The sequence below is a fragment of the Polyodon spathula genome, chromosome 4, assembly GCF_017654505.1.
Source record: "Polyodon spathula isolate WHYD16114869_AA chromosome 4, ASM1765450v1, whole genome shotgun sequence".
NCBI lineage: Eukaryota > Metazoa > Chordata > Actinopteri > Acipenseriformes > Polyodontidae > Polyodon > Polyodon spathula.
Window position 1 is genome coordinate 20,984,234 of NC_054537.1, and position 22,149 is coordinate 21,006,382.

At 38.7% G+C, this 22,149-nt stretch overlaps 1 protein-coding gene across 1 annotated transcript in view; it reads right to left on the reverse strand.

Annotated features, from left to right (window-relative positions):
- LOC121313897 (probable ubiquitin carboxyl-terminal hydrolase MINDY-4) overlaps positions 1 to 15,799 on the reverse strand; it is a 52,441-nt gene extending 36,642 nt beyond the window's left edge. The window contains exons 1-4 of the mRNA XM_041246683.1: positions 15,631 to 15,799; positions 14,840 to 14,959; positions 13,677 to 13,900; positions 10,141 to 10,262 (exon numbers count right to left, since the gene is read on the reverse strand). Of these exons, the coding sequence (XP_041102617.1) occupies positions 10,141 to 10,262; positions 13,677 to 13,900; positions 14,840 to 14,959; positions 15,631 to 15,693 (529 nt within the window). The 5' untranslated portion in view covers positions 15,694 to 15,799. The remainder of the gene's footprint in view (positions 1 to 10,140; positions 10,263 to 13,676; positions 13,901 to 14,839; positions 14,960 to 15,630) is intronic.
- Positions 15,800 to 22,149: the final 6,350 nt, after the last annotated feature.

The following is a 22,149-nucleotide window of genomic DNA, read 5'->3' on the forward strand; positions in this document are numbered from 1 at the left end:
TTCCTGCCATACATGGTGTCCAGCGTGGGATCACCAGCGCCTCCTGGACTCAGGCTAGAAGAGTGAAGAGAAAGGAAGGATGGGAAGGAAGCAGCGGCAGAAGCAGCAGCACGGGGCTGGTTGCAAGCCCCACCACCCATCCAGCAAGGTGAACGTCTGCCTGACCTGCTTGAGGGGGGGAGGAGTGGTGTTTTGAAGTTGGTAAGGTCGGGCACGTGTCGCCCGACTACCACCACTCCCCACCTCAAGAAGAAGAGGTGGAAACAGAGCCACAGCCACAGGAGGAGGATGGCTGGGAAGCCCTCCTCCACAGCATGGGCATTCAGTATGGTTGCTGCATCTGTGGGGAGTGGGGCCATTTCCCAGCTAACTGCCCCCTCCCTCCAGAAGAATGCCTGCTGCCTCTGCATCCACAACTGCTACCAGCAGAGGGAGAGCACCTGCTGGTTCCCTTTCTGCCAGCAGAGGGAGCATGCCTGCTGGTCCCCCCACTGCAGCCAGAAGGGGAGAAGCCCCGTCCACCTTTGCAGCCAGAAGAGGAGGAGCCCCGTCCGCCTTTGCAGCCAGAAGGGGAGGAGCCCCATCTGCCTTCGCCGCCAGAAGGGGAGGAGCCCTGTCCACCTTTGCCACCAGAAGGAGAGGAGCCCTGTCCGCCTTCGCCGCTATAAGGGGAGGAGCCCCGTCCACCTTTGCCATCAAGAGGAGAGGAGTAGGAGCTGCCTCTGCCTCCTCAACCGGCAGAAGCAGAGCAGCAGGAGCTGCCTCTGCCTCCGCCACCCCCACCAGCAGAGGATGAATGCCTGCTGGTATCACTTCCCCCACCACCAGGAGCAGAGCAGCAGGAGCTGCCTCTGTCTCCCACCCTGCTAGAGGGTGAGAAGCAGGAGCTGCTTCTCCTTTCAGCATTGGAGGGACCAGGGCAGGATGCTGCCAGACCTCAGCAGCCCCTGCATAGGTTGCTGAGGGGAGCACGGGAGAAAAACGGCCAGCCAGAGTGGCTGCAAAGGGCCAACCCCCGAACAACCGCTAGGCCTGGCTCTCCTCCCGCCGTTGCCTCCCGAGGGTCCGCTGCTGCCCTGCCTCGCACCGCCCAGGGATGACGGTTTCGCAACGCCCAAAGATGCCACGTCCGCACCGCCAAGGATGCCAGCCTCCCACTGCCCAAGGATGCTACGTCCACGTCGCCTGAGGCTGCCTGTCGCTCTGCAGCGCCTGGGGCGGCTTCTCTCTCTCTTTTATCCCCTAGGGTTGCAGAGGGTCTTGCTTCGCCTGAGTTTACCTGTCTTTCCTCCTCTTCGCCCGGGATCGCCGAGGGTCCCGCTTTGCCTGGGGTCGCCAAGGGTCCCGCTTTGCCTGGGGTCGCCAAGGGTCCCGCTTCGCCTGGGGTTGCCTGTCTCTTCTCTGTTTCGCCTGGGGTCGCCGAGGGTCCCGCTTCGCCTGGGGTTGCCTGTCTCTCCTCTGTTTCGCCTGGGGCCACTGTCTGGCTTGCTAGTCCTACAGGACCGCAGGAGGCACCGGGGCTGGTGCCTCAGAAAAGGGGGCAGCAGGCTACAAAGAAGGGGGGGGGGGAGTCAGGAGACCAGCGCCCCCAGCTGCACTTTCATGGCAGGATGTACGGTAGTCGGAGTCCCATAAAGGGGAACTGCTGACCATGAAGAAGGCGGGGGAGGTCACCAGCTCCCCCAGCCGCACTTTAGCGGCAGGAGGAACAGTGGCTGAAGCCCCGGAAGAGGGAGCTACCAGCCAGGAAGACATGGGGGGAGGAGGGCATCCCACCATGGCTACCCCCATGGATTACTCCAGACCCCTCTTCCAGGACATTGAGACTGAGGGGGGAGGTGGCCGTTGGGGCCATGTGTACTTTGCACAAGGGGGGGGGGGGGGGGTATGTAACAAGGCGAGCAGCCCTGTACAATGTTTATTTTAGAAGAACGGGGTCTCCCCCTCCGTCCCTGTGTTATTTTGTATTTGTTTATTATTTAGAATGACGGTGCAGCCGTGCATTTTTGTGTTATTATTTTAAAAATGTACTTATGGATAAATGACGGCGAACCGCAGTGCGTTTTGTTTTGCAGCGTGGATGAAGCCCATCCACGTTAATAATTAAAACCCGTGCAGAAGGTGGCCATCTCCCAAATTAATTAAGTGATTAATTTATTGCTAATCGGGAGATGGTCACCTGTGTAAAAAGCCTGCAGCTCTCCATGTTAGAGGTGGGTGTTCAGAAGTGGAGAAAGGGAGAGCGAGAGGCGAGTTAGTTAAAAAGAATATAAGGATCAGTGAAGGCAGCTGCTCAACCTGACCTTAGCGTTTATTTTTGTGTTCAAGATTTGTTTTATTTCAAACCTTTTATTTTGCTCTGTGAGCAAGTGTTTATTTTTGTTTGAATATTTTATTTGTATTTGTCTTTAATAAAAGGCGCACGCGCCACTGCATCTACCCTTTGTTTTGATTGTGCTTCCTTCTGGTCTGGGTCACCGCAACGTTGTTTCTTGCCACAGCCTTTTTTTATTTTTATTTGACAATAACCTAATTCTAAAAGTAGTACCAAGTTAAGATTTCAAGACCCACAGTCTTACAATAATTCCCTCTACACAAACACACATGTGTATATATACATGTTGAGAAAAAGTTTGTGAACCCCTTAGGATTTTCACATATTTCAAACGTAAAATGTTATTAGATCTTAATCTAACTCCTAATAATAGATAAAGATAACCTGATTAAACAAATGGCATAAAAACATGATACTTTTTCAACATTTATTGATCAACAGATGATTCAACATTCAATATCCATGTGTGAAAAAGTATGTGAACCTTTAGATTCAGTAACTGGTGGCACCCCCTTGAGCAGCAATGACTTCAACTAGACATTTCCTGTAACTGTTGGTCTCTCACATTGGTTTGGAGGAATTTTGGCCTCCTTACAGAACTGCTTCAACTCGGTGACACTTATGGGTTTCCTTGCATGGACAGCTCGTTTCAGGTCCTGCCACAACATTCCGATGGGGTTTAGGTCCAGACTTTGACTAGGCCATTCTAAAACGCAGAATTTCTTCTTCTGCAGCCATTCTTTTGTAGATCAGCCATTCTTTTGTAGATCTGCATGGCCCACTTTCGGTTCAGCTTCAACTCACGGACAGATGGATTGACATTCTCGTGTAGAATCTTCTGATACAATGCAGAATTCATGGTTGTGTCAATGATGGCAAACCATCCAGGTCAAGGCAGCAAAGCAGCCCCAAACCATCACACTCCCACCACCATGCTTGAAAGGTTGGGATGAGGTTCTTCTGTTCAAACGCAATGTTTGGTTTTCGCCAAACATAACGTTTATCATTGAGGCCAAAAAGTTCTACCTTTGACTTGTCTGTCCATAGAATATTGTTCCAGAAGTCTTGTGGATCATCTATGTGCTCTTTGGCGAACTTCAGACATTCAGCAATGTTCTTTTTAGAGAGCAGTGGTTTCCTCCTGGCCATCCTTCCATGAACACCATTCTTGTTCAGTCTTTTTCTAATAGTTATGAACACTCACAGTAGCCAAGGCAAGAGTGGCCTGCAGATCCTTGGATGTTACTCTGGGGTTCTTTGTGACATCCTTGATGATTTTCCAGGTTTGTTATTGGAGAGATTTTGGTAGGACGACCACTCCTGGGTAGAGTGACTGTGGTCTTGAACTTTCTCCATTTGTCTGACAGTGGATTGGTGGAGCCCCAAATCTTTAGAAATGGTTTTGTAACTCTTTCTAGACTGATGAGCATCAATAATGGGTTTCCTGAGGTCCTCAGAGATTTCTTTTGATTTTGGCATGACGTGTTTTCCACACACCTGTATGGTGAAGACCAAACTCACAAAGTTTCTGATCCTTATATAGGGTGGGGCCTCCCAGACTCACCCCTGAAGATCTATCTAATTAGTTAAACACCTGATTCTACTTATACGCTTAATTGAGCTGATAAAACCAGGGGTTCACTTACTTTTTCACATACCCTGAATCTTAATTACTCATTGTTTGTCTAATTCATGCATCATTTTGTTTCAAAACACATGGAACTGGTTAATATAAACCCTATTAGATATTTAAGAAAAGACTGGTTTTGATTCAAGAAGGCTATCATGGTAAAACTATGCAGTTTCCATAATTTACATTGGGGTTCACAAACTTTTTCTCAGCACTGTACTTAGGGCTTTTGATTTTCGGTTTTAACCGATAAAACCAGCTAAAACACCCTTGATACAAAAAAGAATTAATTGGTGGATAGCCAATAAACACCAGAAAAAACTGTTGAAATGGTTAACAATTCACATCGACTTACCCTTTTCCCATTAAAAAATAAAACCTACCGCAATAATAATAATAATAATAATAATAATAATAATAATAACAACAAATACAATGTCCCGCCATCCTGACTTGCATCTATCATTGATTCATTCTGAATACTTTAAACCCACCCAACTACTGAGTGACAGCAAATTCCTACATTTCTATTGGAGACGCCTCTTGAAAGATTTAAAACAAGACTACAATCAGGATGAAAGCTTGCCAGCAGGATTTAACCCTTTGCGGTCCATTCAGCGCTTGTCAGATACTTCAGTTCCAATTTCTTTTGCAAGTGAGGAAAGGTAGCAGCAGTAGAATAAAACATATTACAATACAAAAATACAAACACAGACATAAAATACATTTAAAACACAAACAAGTCATACTTAATCTAAAAACAATCAGTTAGTGAAAATCGATTAGTGACAGGTTAAAACAAGCACAACTCTCAATTAGATACTCATGCAGTTTACTCTTTAATTGTACTAAAGTTATTTGGGACTGCAAGTTAAGTTTAGACTGTAAGTCATTCCAAGACCATGGCGCAAAATAAGCAAATTATCTTTTAGCAGCCTCAATTTATATATGGAGGTATCTTACATAGAATAGCCTTGTATAAAAAAAATACACATGTGCTTCAACCTTTGCAATGCCAAAGAGGTCCAGCCAACCAAACCATATAACACACAGTCATGAGTACTGTAACTTGAATTTGTAATGTATCTCAAGGCTGCATGATATATTGGATCCAAGATTTGAGTATATACAGAAAACATGAATCATGAATTTCTATTTTTTTTTGCAAGATGGTCAATATGAGCCTTGAAATCAAGATTACTACCCAGCCAAATACCCAGATACTTACAGTTGTCAACTAACTCAATGGTTTTGTTATCTAAAGTAACTAAAGTTAAATCAACAGTAGCATCTGTCCTTATAGCACAAAATACCATAACCTTGGTCTTACTAAAGTTTAAAAGAAGCTTTAAATGAATTAAAGCTTGTTGAATGGAGTCAAAATCAGATTGCAAATGTTTGATTGCCAAAGGAGAGGGATGACATGAATATATAATTGTACCATCTGCATAGAGATGGTACTTACAGTATTTAATGTTGTCAACGATATTATTAATATATAGAATAAACAAGATCAAGAATTGATCTTTGAGAAACAACAGGATTTTGAAACCATCCAAACGCTTGCAATCCAATACCAACGCTCAATAAACTTTTGTTGAGTAATGCACAATCAGCCGTATCAAAAGCCTTGTAGAGATCAATAAACAAAGACATACATGTTGATTTCTTATCAAGAGTCATTTTGATGTCAACAGTAACTTTCAAAGCTGCAGTCACAGAACTGTGACTTGATCTAAAACCAGACTGTACATTGCTTAAAATTTTATTTGCATCCAATATTTCAATTGATTACTGACAAAATATTTTTGCCAATATTGACCAATTGGAAACTGGTCTGTAATTATTCAAGTCAGAAGGATTTCTAGCTTTTAACAGAGGAGTAATTTATGTCCGATTTCCAGACATTAGGTAGTTCATTGGACTCAACTGAAAGGTTATACAAGCAATAGGTTACACAACTACAGCAACAATTACTATAGCCTTCCTCCATTCAAACTGTCACATAAATAATTCCCGCTGGAGACAAAACAACTTGATTTTATTAAATCCAGAGTTTGCAGAACATATTATAACGGAGGCTGGTTTATAAATTATATAGTTTACCAATAGAAATTAAGGAATCGCAAAAAACACAAACTCACAAAGATTTTGTCAGACTTGGAAACAAAGCATGATGCAACTTCCAATGATAGAGAGAGTTATACTGAAGGAATTCATGACAACTTGCTCAAATCAATATAGAATTGATTCAGATTTCAATACTTTGGCAGCACTGACCTCCAGTGGCAATACTGTAGTCAGTTACCTTAAAGCTACTGTTTCTTCAGTTATGCTGAACCGAGGACTGTACATTTTCAAACAACTTAAAATCCACTCTTCTTTTTTGAAGCAAATAAAATACACCCAATATTTGTTGGAAGGAAGTTGCTGTATTTTGTTAAGTAAGCTGTTAAAATACTATTGACGAAAACTGCTAAAATTGTTCATTATATTCATTTATCTATCTATTCAGAACAAGTTGTAAATCAAGATTACACAACATTGTTGTTTGTTCCATAATACATTCTACTACTGTTATTCAACCTTTAAAATGAAAATATTGTATGTGGAAAGAAAAATAAATAAAAAAAATATAATAATATATATATATATATATATATATATATATATATATATATATATATATATATATATATATATATATATATAATATATCTCTCGATTTGGCGTTGCACTCTGTCCCCTCTCTTTTTGCCTCATTATATATATATATATATATATATATTATATATATATATATTATATATATATATATATATATGTTTGTAGTGTGTGTGTGTGTGTGTGTGTGTGTGTGTGAAGACCTATATATATATAAGACTCCTGAATTATGGAATACAAATAAACATTTTTTATGAATGTTTACGTTTTCTTATCAGCCTGTGATATCTCTCGATTTGGCGTTGCACTCTGTCCCCTCTCTTTTTGCCTCATTTGGATACTTGTAATTGGTGTGTCTTTTTTCTCCATGTGTTCAGTCATAAGGTTAGAAAGCTTTGTATTTTCTTGGACACTCTGCATCCTGTTCAGGTCCCTTTCAAAGAGCTCATTAGTAGAGGGGTCCTCTAGGACAGAAGATATGCTTTTGTGTTGAGAAAGTTTTAGAGTAGCCAAATTACTAGGTACTGGATTTGTAGTGGAATTATTCTTCAGCTCCTCGTCTTTCAGTGGAAGCACATTTGATCCTGAAGACCTTCTCAAAAACCGCTTTTTGTTAGACTCCTGAATTATGGAATACAAATAAACATTTTTTATGAATGTTTACGTTTTCTCACAACCACCACATACAATTTAAAATGCAAGACTTTGCAAACTTGAGGCGGGGGACAGCAAACTCAGAAGAGCGTAGAAAACCACAGAACAAAGGGATTCCATGACTAGATCTTCAAAAAAAGAAAAGCAACCTTGGCACAGAAATGAGATGAGGCGATAGAGAATATCTGAAGTGATAGGGACACGGTAAGGAGGGAAACTTTTTTACCATTCCCCTAAATAGAAGGTGAACAGCAGGGACAGATGAGAGAGGAGGCCAGGAAATGCACTAAAGAAGATACTGGTATTGAATTTCAGCTAGATACGTTTTCATAGTTCCCAGGGAGAGATGCAGCTTGTCTTTTGCATGAACGAGAAAAGAAAGAATGAAATCCTGGTTGAAGGGAGAAGGGGAGAGGTGATGTTGCTTGCAGATGGTTGTGAATGTGAACTAGTCTGTTTAAACAGGAGAAGTGGGTAGAAGGAACAAAGGCATCAGCCATATAATCTTGAGCTGATATCTGAAGATTGCAAATGGATGAATTTAGCTGAAAACAAGTTCGCTGAATGGAAGACTGAGTAGAGGGAAAGGTTGAGCTGATGTCTGAATTGAGCAATCTCAAGTAGGTATGTGGATTTAAGCTGAGGAGGAAGATTTTTGATTTCTGGAGTCCAGACATCTGAGAAACACTGATTAAGAAAACTTGAGAATTGAGGGAAGGGAGGGATTAGAAACTGGACCTCCAAGAATCCCTTTGAGATCTCGAAATTGATGATAGTCGACAAATTCTGGTTCCTTTTGGAGGTTTTTACAAACTATAAAGGAAGAAGGGATGGATTGTAAATCAGTAGAAAAACATTAGTAGCCAGAAATTAGATAATTAACAAAAATTAAATGATCAGGGTGATATTGAAGAAAGCAGGGATGTTGATGGGGTAGAGGCGATTAGTAATGATGAATGGCATTTAGATGAGAGGGCAGATAGAATGTGAATGAGCATCACCACAGAAACTGTACATATGTAAAAAATGGCATCCTTTGAAGCGCAGAATGAGGAATTGAAATTACTGCACAGCTGTCTACTACCTGAATATCTCATGGGTCTTCCATGAGAATCTTTGCTTGTTGAAAAAGCAAGCGAAGCTGAAGAATGAAGAATGAATAGGAGTAACAGAAAATTCCTGAAGAAAGGAGTGGTGTTGAGAGCAAGAGAAGAATAAGCTGAGGCTGATGAGGAGGCTGCTTTTGAACAGAGAGGTAGAATGGGCAGTGGACGCAAAACCTCTGCAAGCTTTGGCACAGAGACCACTGAAGAATCTATTAAAGAGATCAGGATCAGGTTGAGACCAGTCAATCGGTGTATTGTCCAATACTAACCAGGAAGCTGCTTTGGCTGAAAAAGCTTTATGATACTCATAAAAATTGTACCACCATATCTGACTGAGAGATCAACAATGTTCCTGTTGTTGGTAAGCATAAACTTCACAAAGGACATCAAGAAAAACAGAAAATGCTAGCACAAATTCTCCAAAAGTAAGATTCTTCCACAGCCGAGGATCCCAGCATTTAACAGTAACAGACAGATCTCCAGTCAACTACCTTGTGATCCAGAAATTCTGAGGCTGCAATAAGTATTGAGACTACACTGACATCTTTACCTTTAATAATATTGCATCTGAGTTGAGGAGAGAGTGAGTGGCAATGAACTACAGAAGCAGAAGAAGATCCAGAAATGGTGGCGGTCGCTAGAGTGAAGATTGGTAGCTCAAGAGCAAGTGTGGGCGTAGCGAAAGCAGTGGGAGTGACAAGCGCTGCTGCTGGTGTCAATGATGAGGAAGTAATGGCTGCCGGTTCCAAAAGAGTCATTCTGCTATCTAGCACATCCAGGTGGTCACTATAGAAAATCTGATAATGTAAATCAGAGGAAGGATTGGATGAAATTGAAGACTGAATTGTAGTCGCGGGATCTGAAGCGAGTGAAGATTGTACAGCAGGCGCAGAGCGTGAACTGACAGGTTTGGATCTGTTGTGACATTTGAGGGAAAAACAGGCTTGGCCAATATGGAATTACAATATGCATCTTATAAAGTAGCCCAGTCGCTCCCTTCTTCAATGGGCAATCCTTTTTTGAAAAGAGATTTCAGGAGTGTGTTCATGGGTCAATCCTTGTAAAAAAAGTTGCACTGGAGAATCATGCTGAGGTTTAATGCATTTAAGCGGCGAGGAGGAATGGGAGATTGAAGCAGCAGGATTGGCGGAGGCTTGATGGAAATCTTCGGCAGGACTGTCAGATACAGGAGAAGCAGGACAGGCGGATTACTTTGAGAATTTTTTTTGGTGGATTATTTGTTGAAGGATGACAGCCAGGAGAGAAAATAATCTTCATCCGAGTCAAATGAAAACAAAAAATGCCTCGGGTGAGAAGTCATTTTAAAAAAATTGGAAACAAAGTTTTTAGTTTTTTAAAGTTTGAGTCTGCAAATCTGCGTGGCAAATGCAAACTGAAAAGCAAGAAAAGAATTAGAGAGCGGACTAGAGTTTAAAAAGGTTGACTGACAGGTAATTTTTGCGGTTTGACTCAAAGAGAGGAGCCCCAGCTCCAGCTCCCCAAAATACACCAAGGTTCCACTTAAATTCCATGGGGAGAATTCAGTAGGCTACTTATCATTTTACAAAATATGAACTTGAAGATGCTTACCTCTTGTGAACTAGCAATCGGTGCAGCCATCATGCCACGTACTAAGCGACTTGATCTGGGTTTTTGGAGCTCTGTAAAAGCATTTTTAATGTCTGTAGACAGCACATCCACTTTTAAACTATTACTGTCCTTTGCATAAGAAAAAGACCTTTGTTGACTACCTCTCTCCCCTTCTGAAGATGAAGCGCTGCTTCCGACACAAGTTGCTGATATTTTACTGTTACTTTGAGAAGTTTTGTATGAAAGAAACTTGTAAGATGTACACACAATATCATCAGAAGATCTGAAAAAAGGAAGAAAATTAAATTTTTAAATTAGGAACAAGAAACACCCTTAGGTGAAATACTTCAATCATTTATATTAAAAACACAGTTTGCAGCAATTTATTTATTTATTTATTTATTTTTAATGAGATGTATGGAATTATTGTTAGATGTTTTTATTCGTTCCAGAAGAAAATGGGGGCATTCTCTGCATTCAAAACCACTCCCTATTAACATAGAGAATTTTGAAGCAAGTACCAGAACAAAAAAAAATAATGTGCTTTATATGGCATCTAGATATCATTTTAGAATTATTATTGAAACATGTGGGGGGGTACCATTTTGATTCCATATTCCAACTGTTAATTGAATTTATAAAGCAAAATGTTTTCCAAGTTGTGACATTATCCAGCACAATGTCACGTTTAGGAATAACAGCAAATCACTGCATCTGTGCTAACCACGTTCACTGCGCCACCAAACTCAAAGAAAACACTTGTCAAAATACCTTGCTGTCATGGAAAATACAGAAGACATCAGTTTTTAACTCTTTGTGCCCATGACAATTGAAGAATGCTTACCAAAGGAAGTCACATCGATTTATAAAAGCAACTCTCCCGAAAGAGAAGAAAAAAAAAAAGTTCACTGGAATGCTAGAAAAAATACCACTACTCTAAATACCACAAAACAAACAAATTGGGTAGTCAAAAGCGTTAATGACTGGCTATCTGAAAATAAAATACAATTTGACTTTAAATTAATTACAAAAGAACAGTTAAACAATATCCTTAGAGATGTCACAGTCAGAAATTGTAAAGGCGAACAATATTTGCATGGAAAAAAAAATATCCGTGAAAGTAAAATCAACCAGCTTGTCAGCCCACTTCAAGTTCAAGATTTCTGATGCAGAAATCGTAAAAGAATGATTCCACTCATCCAGCTTTTTAGGTAAGCTTTGAATTTATAATGTTATCTTTAAAATGTTATAATGTTGATATGCTAAAGAATCTGTGCAGCCTTCATGTAACATTTTGTTTACCCCCCCCCCCCCAAAAAAAAAATTCCTGAAATATGCGGAGTACGCTACCACCAACACAATAAAATCTATTGCTCTTACAAATAATAATAATAATAATAATAATAATAATAATAATAATAATAATAATAATAATAATAACAATAAATTTCATAAACGCACACACTACAATAAGACCTTATGTGATGAAGAGCTTTTCACACTAAGTGCAGTTAACAAGGACCTTATTTAATTTGACTCTGGTATAGAAACAATGCTTTCATTTTGGACATCAGTGCTATTTAATTGCCAGATAAAAAATGCGATACAACAGACGAAAATACACCTAAGTGAACTGCAACAGGCAGGGGGAGCTGTACAGAATATATCATCATACCAAGCAGCACTGCCAACCCGCTGACACGGGGCATATCCCTCGTATTCCTGATGCCATGATCACTACTTTCTGTTGCTGGAGGTTCAAAATGGTAAGGAATCGGGCCTCCAGCAACCCTCACTCTCGCTGTCATTAAGATGTTCAATTTGTCGGAGAAATCAGAATGATCGCTTTCACACTCTGAAGCCATTATATACCGGTATCTCTTTATGGCATATTTTCCTCTAGTGACGTCACGCCAAATCAGTGCATCTTCGGTGCATGGTCGGTGTTTTCCAGAATTATTTATCTTTTTATGCCTCACAGCGTTGAAATCAACCAGTGACATGTAATTTCTTGGTCATTATGAAAGTAACCCAAGTACGGCCCAAAAGCCAAAAAATTATTTTCTATGCGAGATATGGGCTTTAATTAGTTCTTTTAATTGTTTTCAATGTGTCAGCTTTAGAAATAGTTTTGACTAATAATAAAAATGTACACACTGCATCAAAAATGTATGCTTTTATAAGAAATAACATCCTTAAAGATTGTAAAATCTAAATTTATTGGGAAAAATGGTTACATTTGTTAGTTCCGGCAGCAAGCTGAGCCTAATCTTGTTCCGGGTACCAGCAAATGGCTTTTCAAGCAGTGTTGTTTCGAAATTGATATGTTTACATACAGCAGAAATATTTCTCAAGCTCCCGCAGGTATGAAAATTATTGATTTTGAATTCCCCTAAGCATTGCCAAGGATAAATGAAGAGCTGAAAGAGCTCTCTCTCTCTTATACCTTTCGTATGACTAGTCTCCTGTGGGGCCTGCTTTTGGTCTGCTCAATCGCCACTAAAAAGTGGCATTCCAACAATGCACTGGCCTAGAATCAACAGCACTGAGATGTCCACTTTTGTAGCCACACAGGCCTGTAAACCTGTGTATGTATTCATTCTTGTCTATTTTAAACAAATACATGTATGTATAGTGCTATCCCGTTATAACGCCACCTAATATAGCGGGGAATCGGTTATAACACAAGGGAAGTAATGTTAAAACTGTACAATGCACTAGTAAGACCTCATCTTGAATATTGTGTTCAGTTCTGGTCACCTCGCTATAAAAAAGATATTGTTGCTCTAGAAAGAGTGCAAAGAAGAGCGACCAGAATTATCCTGGGCTTAAAAGGCATGTCATATGCAGACAGGCTAAAAGAATTGAATCGGTTCAGTCTTGAACAAAGAAGACTACGTGGTGACCTAATTCAAGCATTCAAAATTCTAAAAGGTATTGACAGTGTCGACCCAAGGGACTTTTTCAGCCTGAAAAAAGAAACAAGGACCAGGGGTCACAAATGGAGATTAGACAAAGGGGCATTCAGAACAGAAAATATGAGGCACTTTTTTAAACAGAGAATTGTGAGGGTCTGGAATCAACTCCCCAGTAATGTTGTTGAAGCTGACACCCTGGGATCCTTCAAGAAGCTGCTTGATGAGATTTTGGGATCAATAAGCTACTAACAACCAAACGAGCAAGATGGGCCGAATGGCCTCCTCTCGTTTGTAAACTTTCTTATGTTCTTATGTTCTTATTTTGGGAACATTATCAATAGGGACAACTGCATTACAACAGGGTAGCACTGTATACTTTTTATAAAATATATATATATTTTTAAAAAAAGCAATAAGGCACTTGAGGGCATGGGTTGTGCTGGATATGGTCACATCTTCGTTGGTTGCAGGATCTCAGCTGCCCCATTGCCCAACAATATACCAAGAAGTGACAATATCCAGCACAACCCATGCCCTCTTGTGCCTTATTGCCTAAACATACCTATGTCTCTTGGGTACAACATTCTCCACAGGCTCAACTTAAAGGACCACTGCATAGATAGACACAAACCTATGGTTTGCTTATGGATGTGGGAGGACCTAAGAACCAACTTACCATTAAACTAGTTAGCCAGAGCTCTAAGAAAGCATTTTTCTTTTCCATTATTAAAAAAAAAATGACACAAAAGATATTCATATAATAAGGCTTATCATCATACCTGTAAACATCAGTTTTACTCTGGTTTGATACTGCGGTACTCCCACCTTTCTCCTCATCAGATACATCACAAACACTAACTGAAGACATTACTGAAGACCTAGATGTAGGCACTGTGTTTTTCTGAAATAAACAATCTTCTGTTCTGCTGTTAGTCATATTCTTCGTTTCCATACAGTGCTTTACTATAATCTCTAGCATAGCTTTCAATGGAATTTCCTGGACCTGAAATAAACAGAAAACACGATGAATGAAAAATAATTTGACATACCATTCACCAGCCTGAGACCGAGTTAATGCTTGATAGAAAAAAAAAAGTATATGAATAACAGATCAGTCATCCTCAAATATTTGGCATCAAGAACAAAATATATACACTGGCTGTAACAATTACGGTGTCAGCAGCCTTGAAACAGAATGGGGGTAGGATGTTATTGGTCCTTTTATCCCACTCAGATACCTTACTTACTAAATATATGGTAATGATCAAGCCATCTTAAGTGCAGCGGTACCCCAAAACTGTATGCCCATTTTCCACTTCCCCAAGCACTTTTCTCATAAAAAGATCTTGGTATCCGTGAATAGTAGCCTCTTTAAATATATGCAAACAATGCAGAATGACATGCTTCTGCAATGGTGACTGCAAGACTTGTACAAAATCACTTCTTGTATCATTCTTGGCAGTTGCCACTGCAGAACTATACCATATATTTTTTGCTGAACAAATACCATATTTAGAAGTAAACAGATCTGTGGTACCACTATACTTGTGGGATTGATGGTTTATTAAAATATTTAAAGAAACAAATATTAACTTTTCCAAGAAATCAACATATTTAGTGAGGAAAGGGCCTGAGAGGGAAAACTGGATGATTAATGCCCCACTCCTAGTCATTCTACATTCCTAAAAATAAATAACATTTTGGGGTACCACCGCACTTGTGCGATAGCTTAAGCATTACAAATATTTGTAGATGTTTAAAGAGAAGTCGATTCAAGGATAACAATATCTTTAGTAACTAAGAGGTCTGAGTGTGATAAAAGGGAAAGAAAAACCCCAAGGCTGGTTACACCATAATTTTGAATACCAGTGTTCCCCATTTTAAAATGAAAAACTTTAGGTACACTTTTTTTTTTTTTTTTTTTTTTTTTTTTTCCAGTGACCTTATTCCTTTTGTAAAGGGGCTCCAAGTTCAGCACTCTTCTTAGATCATTTCTGTTGTTAACACTTGAATTTGTGCGAGGAAGTTCTTGTTCCATGGTTGCAATGGTCTTTTTTAAACCCTGAAAAAGGAAATAGCATTAACAGTCTATATAAAAGCTACAACATGTTGTACTGTAGAACATGCCTCGTTCATTCTACAAATCCAGTAGTATACCTATGTATAAGGTTCAATATACAAACACAAATGCAAAAAACCTGACAACATATAAAAGCCACAAAGTATTAGTTGCATTGTGCTATTTTTTACTATTAGCAGTATTTTATCATTACTCAATATTATAGTATTTTAAGCTGAATTTATGAAGGATGTTCTGGTTGAACTTTTACTTTTCAAAAAGATTGACATTAATACTATTTGGAGTTTTACTGGCATTAAGGCTGCCGATTTACCTGCTACTAGTAGCTGCACAAATAACAACAACAAAAATAATAATAATTAATTGAAATATTTACTTTCTCTAAACATTAATAACATAGTCGTGTTTCTATTTACTCATAACCTACAATATTGCATGGCAGGAATCTTTTGTGGTTTAAAAATGACAGACGATTTGCATAAAGTGTAAACACAGCTGTATATACTGGTAGTTTATACAATTACCACATACAGTATTTTAAAATAATTCTCGTTATTCTGAATATTTATATATTGTTACCTTATACCAGTACAGTAAAATAAAAAGTTTTAAGTATATGTGATTAGCATTATAGTACATGCAGAATTGTTTACCTTTCGACTGAGATATTCCCTTACTAAAGATGCAGCCACCTCTTCTACTAAAGCGTTATTCATTTTTGAATAACACCCGATTCAACCTATATAGCTGAAATTAAAAACAAACAAACACAAATAATGAGTTAAATGTATGCATTCGGTTCGCTAGTGCTTAATTTGTACTGTCGTACTGTGCATCTGAAGCATTCAAAACCTGCAGTGGAAGTCACGCCTTCATAACTCAGATTGGACAGAATGGGTGTTACGTTTTGTATTAGACAATTGTATTGGTCAAATTTCACATCAGTTAGATTTCAGTGCCTTTCGTAGAGCTTTCGTTGTCATAGAAAAACGTTGCCGAGGAGATGGAACTGCGTCGTTGCCTCTTGCTCTGAATTTGGAGCGTACAGAAGAGACAGGCAAACTTCCAGATCACTCTGCAACAACTTTTGCAGGTGTAGAGTGATTAGAAATGTGCACTCTTTCTACCTTTTCAATATTTAGGAACTAGTTTTTAAATTGCTTGTTTTTTTTTTTTTTTTTTTTTTTTTAAATGCGGTCAAGTACAAGAAGCCCTTGAAAAACAAAATATTTCCTGTTTTATGTTCTGCTTTTATAGTTGCTTTTTCTATATCAAATACTTAAATCGTGTCAAATTATTTAAAAAATATGAATTCATATACTTGATTTGTATTAAATAAAAAAAAAATTAAAACAGAAAACAGGCAAACTGATTTTTGTATTTTATTGTTGATTTCCACGACGTCATACTAGAAATAAAAATGATATACAGCTGGTACAGTTCTACATTATATAACAGTATACAGAACAGTGGATAAACGAAGTCTGTTATGCCCTGTGGTAACTATACCATAGCAACCAGTTTTATTGTGATAATTATATTTGTTCATTGTTTTTTGGGTGAGACACAGCTGAATGATGTCTGCAATGCATGTAGTATACAGGTCACCTTATGGTGAATATCAGTCTCATGATCATAACATCTTTTAACCCATTCATTTGTCATCAGGTCCTTCATTATAGCCTACATTTAATTCTCTAAGAAAATCATCCCTTTGTATCCCTCTGCTGCATATTTGAAAGTAAGACTCCTAGACCTGTTTTGCATTCTATGTGGTAACTGCAAACTATAGATGACACTAAGGGCCATTTACAAAACCACGCTGTTTTCCATTTACACAACCATGCTGTTTTCCATTTACACAACCACACTGTTTTCCATTTACACAACCGTGCTGTTTACATATACACAACCATGCTGTTTACATATACACAACCGTGCTGTTTGCATATACACAACCGTGCTGTTTGCATATACACAACCATGCTGTTTGCGTATACAAACCCATACTGTTTTCCATTTACACAACATGGTGTTTTTTTTCATATACGCAACCATGCTGTTTGCATATACACAACCATGCTGTTTGCATATACACACCCATGCTGTTTGCATATACACAGCATGTTGTTTTCCATTTACAAAACCGTGCTCTTTTTTTCATATACACAACTGTGATTTTTCACACCAACAGCCTTTATTTTGTTGGGACAGTCCCAATTTCCCACTTAATGCCTGTGTACCTGGACTCCAAATCCGGATATTTTTTCCAATGCGTCTATTGGTGTATTACCTGCTTACATGACCAGTCATTCTGTTAGTGACAAGCATAAGCAAGTCACATCAAATAATTATATTGTTTTACCTCTTCTGCTTCATTATAAGTAGATTCACATTTATATTATTTTCAAGCAGTACACTACCACCTTTAATTTTGCACATAAGTACATAATACCCACCCCACCCCCAAAATGTCAATCACTGGTAATATCATTAGCTCATTGTTGCGATGTAACAGTTGAGTATATATATGTATGTATGACAGAAGCACCCTGATTGGCCAGCCAAGACAGCTTGGGCTTTTCTATTGCACTAGATCTGAACTGGGCTATTGTGTACTCATTATTTAATGTTATTTTAATATTATATTATTTAATAATCCCTTTAGATTTCAGAACAACTCTATGTTCTAGATCATGGGTTTTCAACGAGGGGTACACAGGTGCTCAGCACAGCATGGCTCAGAAATAAAAGTAAAAGAAAATATCGATCTTGAATTGATTAATAGTATTACATATTATCTCTAAATCATAAATATTTCATAGTTTCAACATTAACATCCACCTCTACATGGATTCTGACACTAATATTAGGTCCGGCTGAATTCTATGTGACAGAAATAGAAGCTAAGGGAATTTATTTTCGGTGTTTGATCTAGGTGTACATCCAGATAAAAAAAAAAATGTATACATGAAAAAAAATCGTCACTTAAAAGAGTCTACACTGGACTGGATGGCCCAACAATTAACTCCCAAGGTTAGGTGGAAGTCAGCCATCTAGAAAGGGGGCAGAGCTACTGTACACTAAATCATCGATCCGGAAGGGAAACGATGTGGCAGCCGTGGATTGGAGGAGTGGTTGCACTTGTTAACCAAGGGGTTATGGTTGATGGTATATAAGGGGACGTAGTGAGGTGAACTGTTCCTTTGTTATGGTTATGCTAAAATGGAAGAACCTGTGTATAATAGAGAACCGTGAGTGTTTTGTTTGTTTTCTCTGCCTGTCTAAAACTCTGTTATTTGTTCACTAGACTAGATGGCTAAAAAGATCCAGAGCTGTCACTTATGGCCAGCACTAAACCTGGACAACACTGCACAACTTGTTCACCTATAACGAAGATAGAATAACTAAAACAGAGGTCAGAGAACCACTGGCAAACTCAGACCACAACATGGTCTCATTTGAAGTGTTTTTTAAATCCCCAAAAGTAATGACTAAAGCTAAGGTTTACAATTTTAGAAAAGCAAACTATGAAGGTATGAAACAGAGACAAACAGAAGTAGATTGGAGTAAAATAGAGAAAACACCCACAGAAGAAGGATGGTTGTTCTAAAAAAAATGTAGTACTAGAGGCGCAAAACAATTATATCCCTAAAGTAGACAAATCTAAATGTAAAACTAAATTGCCAAAATGGTTTAATAGATCAATTAAAAAAAAAATTCAGCGAAAAAAGGCACTTTACAGAGCATTAAAAAAGGACCAAAAAGAAAGTACGCAGAAAGAGTACACAGAACTGCAAACGCAAGTCAAAAAGGAAGTTAGAAAGGCCAAGAGAGAAATAGAAATGAACATTGCTAAGGGAGCTAAAACCAATTCCAAAATATTTTTCCAATATTACAACAGCAAGAGAACATTCAAAGAGGAGATTAAATGTTTAAGAGATACAAATGGCAAAATCGTAGATGAAGAAAAAAATAGCAAATATATTAAATGATTACTTTTCACAAGTTTTTACAAAGGAAGATACTGACAACATGCCCCACATGTCATCCAGTTCCTATCCAGTTTTAAATAACTTTAGCATAACTGAGGCAGAAGTGTTAAAGGGACTAGGAGCTCTTAAAATAAACAAATCCCCTGGGCCGGATGAGATCCTCCCAGTAGTACTCAAAGAAATGAAAGAAGTAATTTACAAACCGCTAACCAAGATCATGCAGCAGTCTCTTGACACAGGGGTGGTACCGACAGACTGGAAAATTGCAAACGTAATACCGATCCACAAAAAGGGAAACAAAACTGAACCAGGTAACTACAGACCAGTAAGCCTGACTTCTATTATATGCAAACTTATGGAAACTATAATAAGATCCAAAATGGAAAATTACCTATATGGTAACAGGGTCCTGGGAGACAGTCAACATGGTTTTAGGAAAGGGAGATCGTGTCTAACTAACTTGCTTGATTTTTTTGAGGATGCAACATCGATAATGGATAATTGCAAAGCATATGACATGGTTTATTTAGATTTCCAGAAAGCTTTTGACAAAGTCCCGCACAAAAGATTAATTCTCAAACTGAACACAGTTGGGATTCAAGGAAACACATGTACATGGATTAGGGAGTGGTTAACATGTAGAAAACAGAAAGTACTGATTAGAGGAAAAACCTCAGAATGGAGTGTGGTAACCAGCGGTGTACCACAGGGATCAGTATTAGGTCCTCTGCTATTCCTAATCTACATTAATGATTTAGATTCTGGTATAGTAAGCAAACTTGTTAAATTTGCAGACGACACAAAAGTAGGAGGAGTGGCAAACACTGTTGCAGCAGCAAAGGTCATTCAAAATGATCTAGACAAGATTCAGAACTGGGCAGACACATGGCAAATGACATTTAATAGAGAAAAGTGTAAGGTACTGCACACAGGAAATAAAAATGTACATTATAAATATCATATGGGAGATACTGAAATTGGAGAAGGAATCTATGAAAAAGACCTAGGAGTTTTTGTTGACTCAGAAATGTCTTCATCTAGACAATGTGGGGAAGCTATAAAAAAGGATAACAAGATGCTCAGATACATTGTTAAAATCAAGGGAAGTAATGTTAAAACTGTACAATGCACTAGTAAGACCTCATCTTGAATATTGTGTGCAGTTCTGGTCACCTCGCTATAAAAAAGATATTGCTGCTCTAGAAAGAGTGCAAAGAAGAGCGACCAGACCAATTATTCCGGGCTTAAAAGGCATGTCATATGCAGACAGGCTAAAAGAATTGAATCTGTTCAGTCTTGAACAAAGAAGACTACGTGACGACCTAATTCAAGCATTCAAAATTCTAAAAGGTATTGACAATGTCGACCCAAGGGACTTTTTCAGCCTGAAAAAAGAAACAAGGACCAGGGGTCACAAATGGAGTTTAGACAAAGGGGCATTCAGAACAGAAAATAGGAGGTACTTTTTTACACAGAGAATTGTGAGGGTCTGGAATCAACTCCCCAGTAATGTTGTTGAAGCTGACACCCCGGGATCCTTCAAGAAGCTGCTTGATGAGATTTTGGGATCAATAAGCTACTAACAACCAAACGAGCAAGATGGGCCGAATGGCCTCCTCTCGTTTGTAAACTTTCTTATGTTCTTATGTTCTATAAATTGTACTTTCACCACAACCACTACAGCCCTCACTTTGAACTGGTGACCATGTTTGTGTTTTGTGTGTATTGGATTATTGTTTATTATTTGAAGGACTGCAACCCTTCATTGCTGTGTATTACCAGCCCCCAATTGTTTACTGTTTGGTCATCAGACCCCTTGGATTAAAATAAACAGAAACCATTTCACCCATACTTTGTTTTCTGTTTGTTTCATTGGATTACTGCACCTGCTCCACACCTGCACACTAATTACCACTTTGCCACAATGGCACACAATTATGCTGAGATGGGAAGTAAATGGTAATGTGATAAACATTCACAGTACAGATCATTTTGGATTATTTATAATAACGGCCAAATAGAGGGTGAATAAGCATGTTTCCAACAATCTTCCCAAATACAGGCAGCCCTCACACTTACGACACAATTGGTTCCTGAAAGTCGTGTTGTAAGTCGAAGCACATTTTCCCATAGGAGCAATGTTATAAATTGGGGTTATGTTCCCCAACTCTTTGGCCAGATAATATATTTTTACAAAAATGACCCGTTATATTGTACTCATGCAAATATTTATTTAACTCTTTACACTTAGCCCAGTGGGTACACGCATATTACTCAGACATCTATATGGCTTGTTTAAAAGTACAGACTAGGGGCTTGAACTTAAGCCCCTCATCATGTGACAGAGTCAGTGGCACTGGAACAGTTTTTAAAGTGGGGGTGCTGAAAGCCATTGAACAAAACTGTAACCCCTATGTATGATGGAAGCCATGCAAAGCCAAGGGGGTGCTGCAGCACCCCTAGTTCAAGTGCCCTTGGACAGATAATACAAAACAATAATAATACAAATAAGTCGTTAAGTGCCGTGCGTCATAAATCAAAGCGTTGTAAGTCAAGGATCGTCTGAACTGTATTTTGATTCTGTGCATCCAAAGACTTGTTATTAAACGTTTTAAAAATTACTGTTTGGCATTATATCCTTAACCAGCACTTTGTCATAAAAAAACTGCGGTGACATAAATTATATATTAAATAAACAGGGATTTTTTTATTATTATTATTTTGTTTTAATCAGATTATTCTGCTTTTGGTTTTATTGCAGGTGTGGTACCATTCTGTAGAACGAAAATTGTAAAGGGGTGCTTGAAACCTCCAGAAAAGGGTATTGTTTTTTTTTTTTTTTTAATGTTTGAAAACCATTGTTCTAGAACCTTGCTTGTAACACTTGAATCCCATTTTCAGTGTTAATCATATTATACCATTTGGAATGTATTTGACAATTGGTCAAATTGGCCCAGATATGATTGGCTCATTTCAGCAGCTCACCAGAGCAAATGAGGTAATTATTTGATTTAGTGTCCACCAGAGGTCAGCAGAACCTAAGAAATTACATTGCTGTCAATCGTCAAAAGGGAATTTGCTGCCTTTCAATCAATATTAATTTTACATAGCGTCTTTCATAGTGGGCCACCATCACAAAGTGCTTTACAGCGAGGAACAATGGATAATATATTAAAT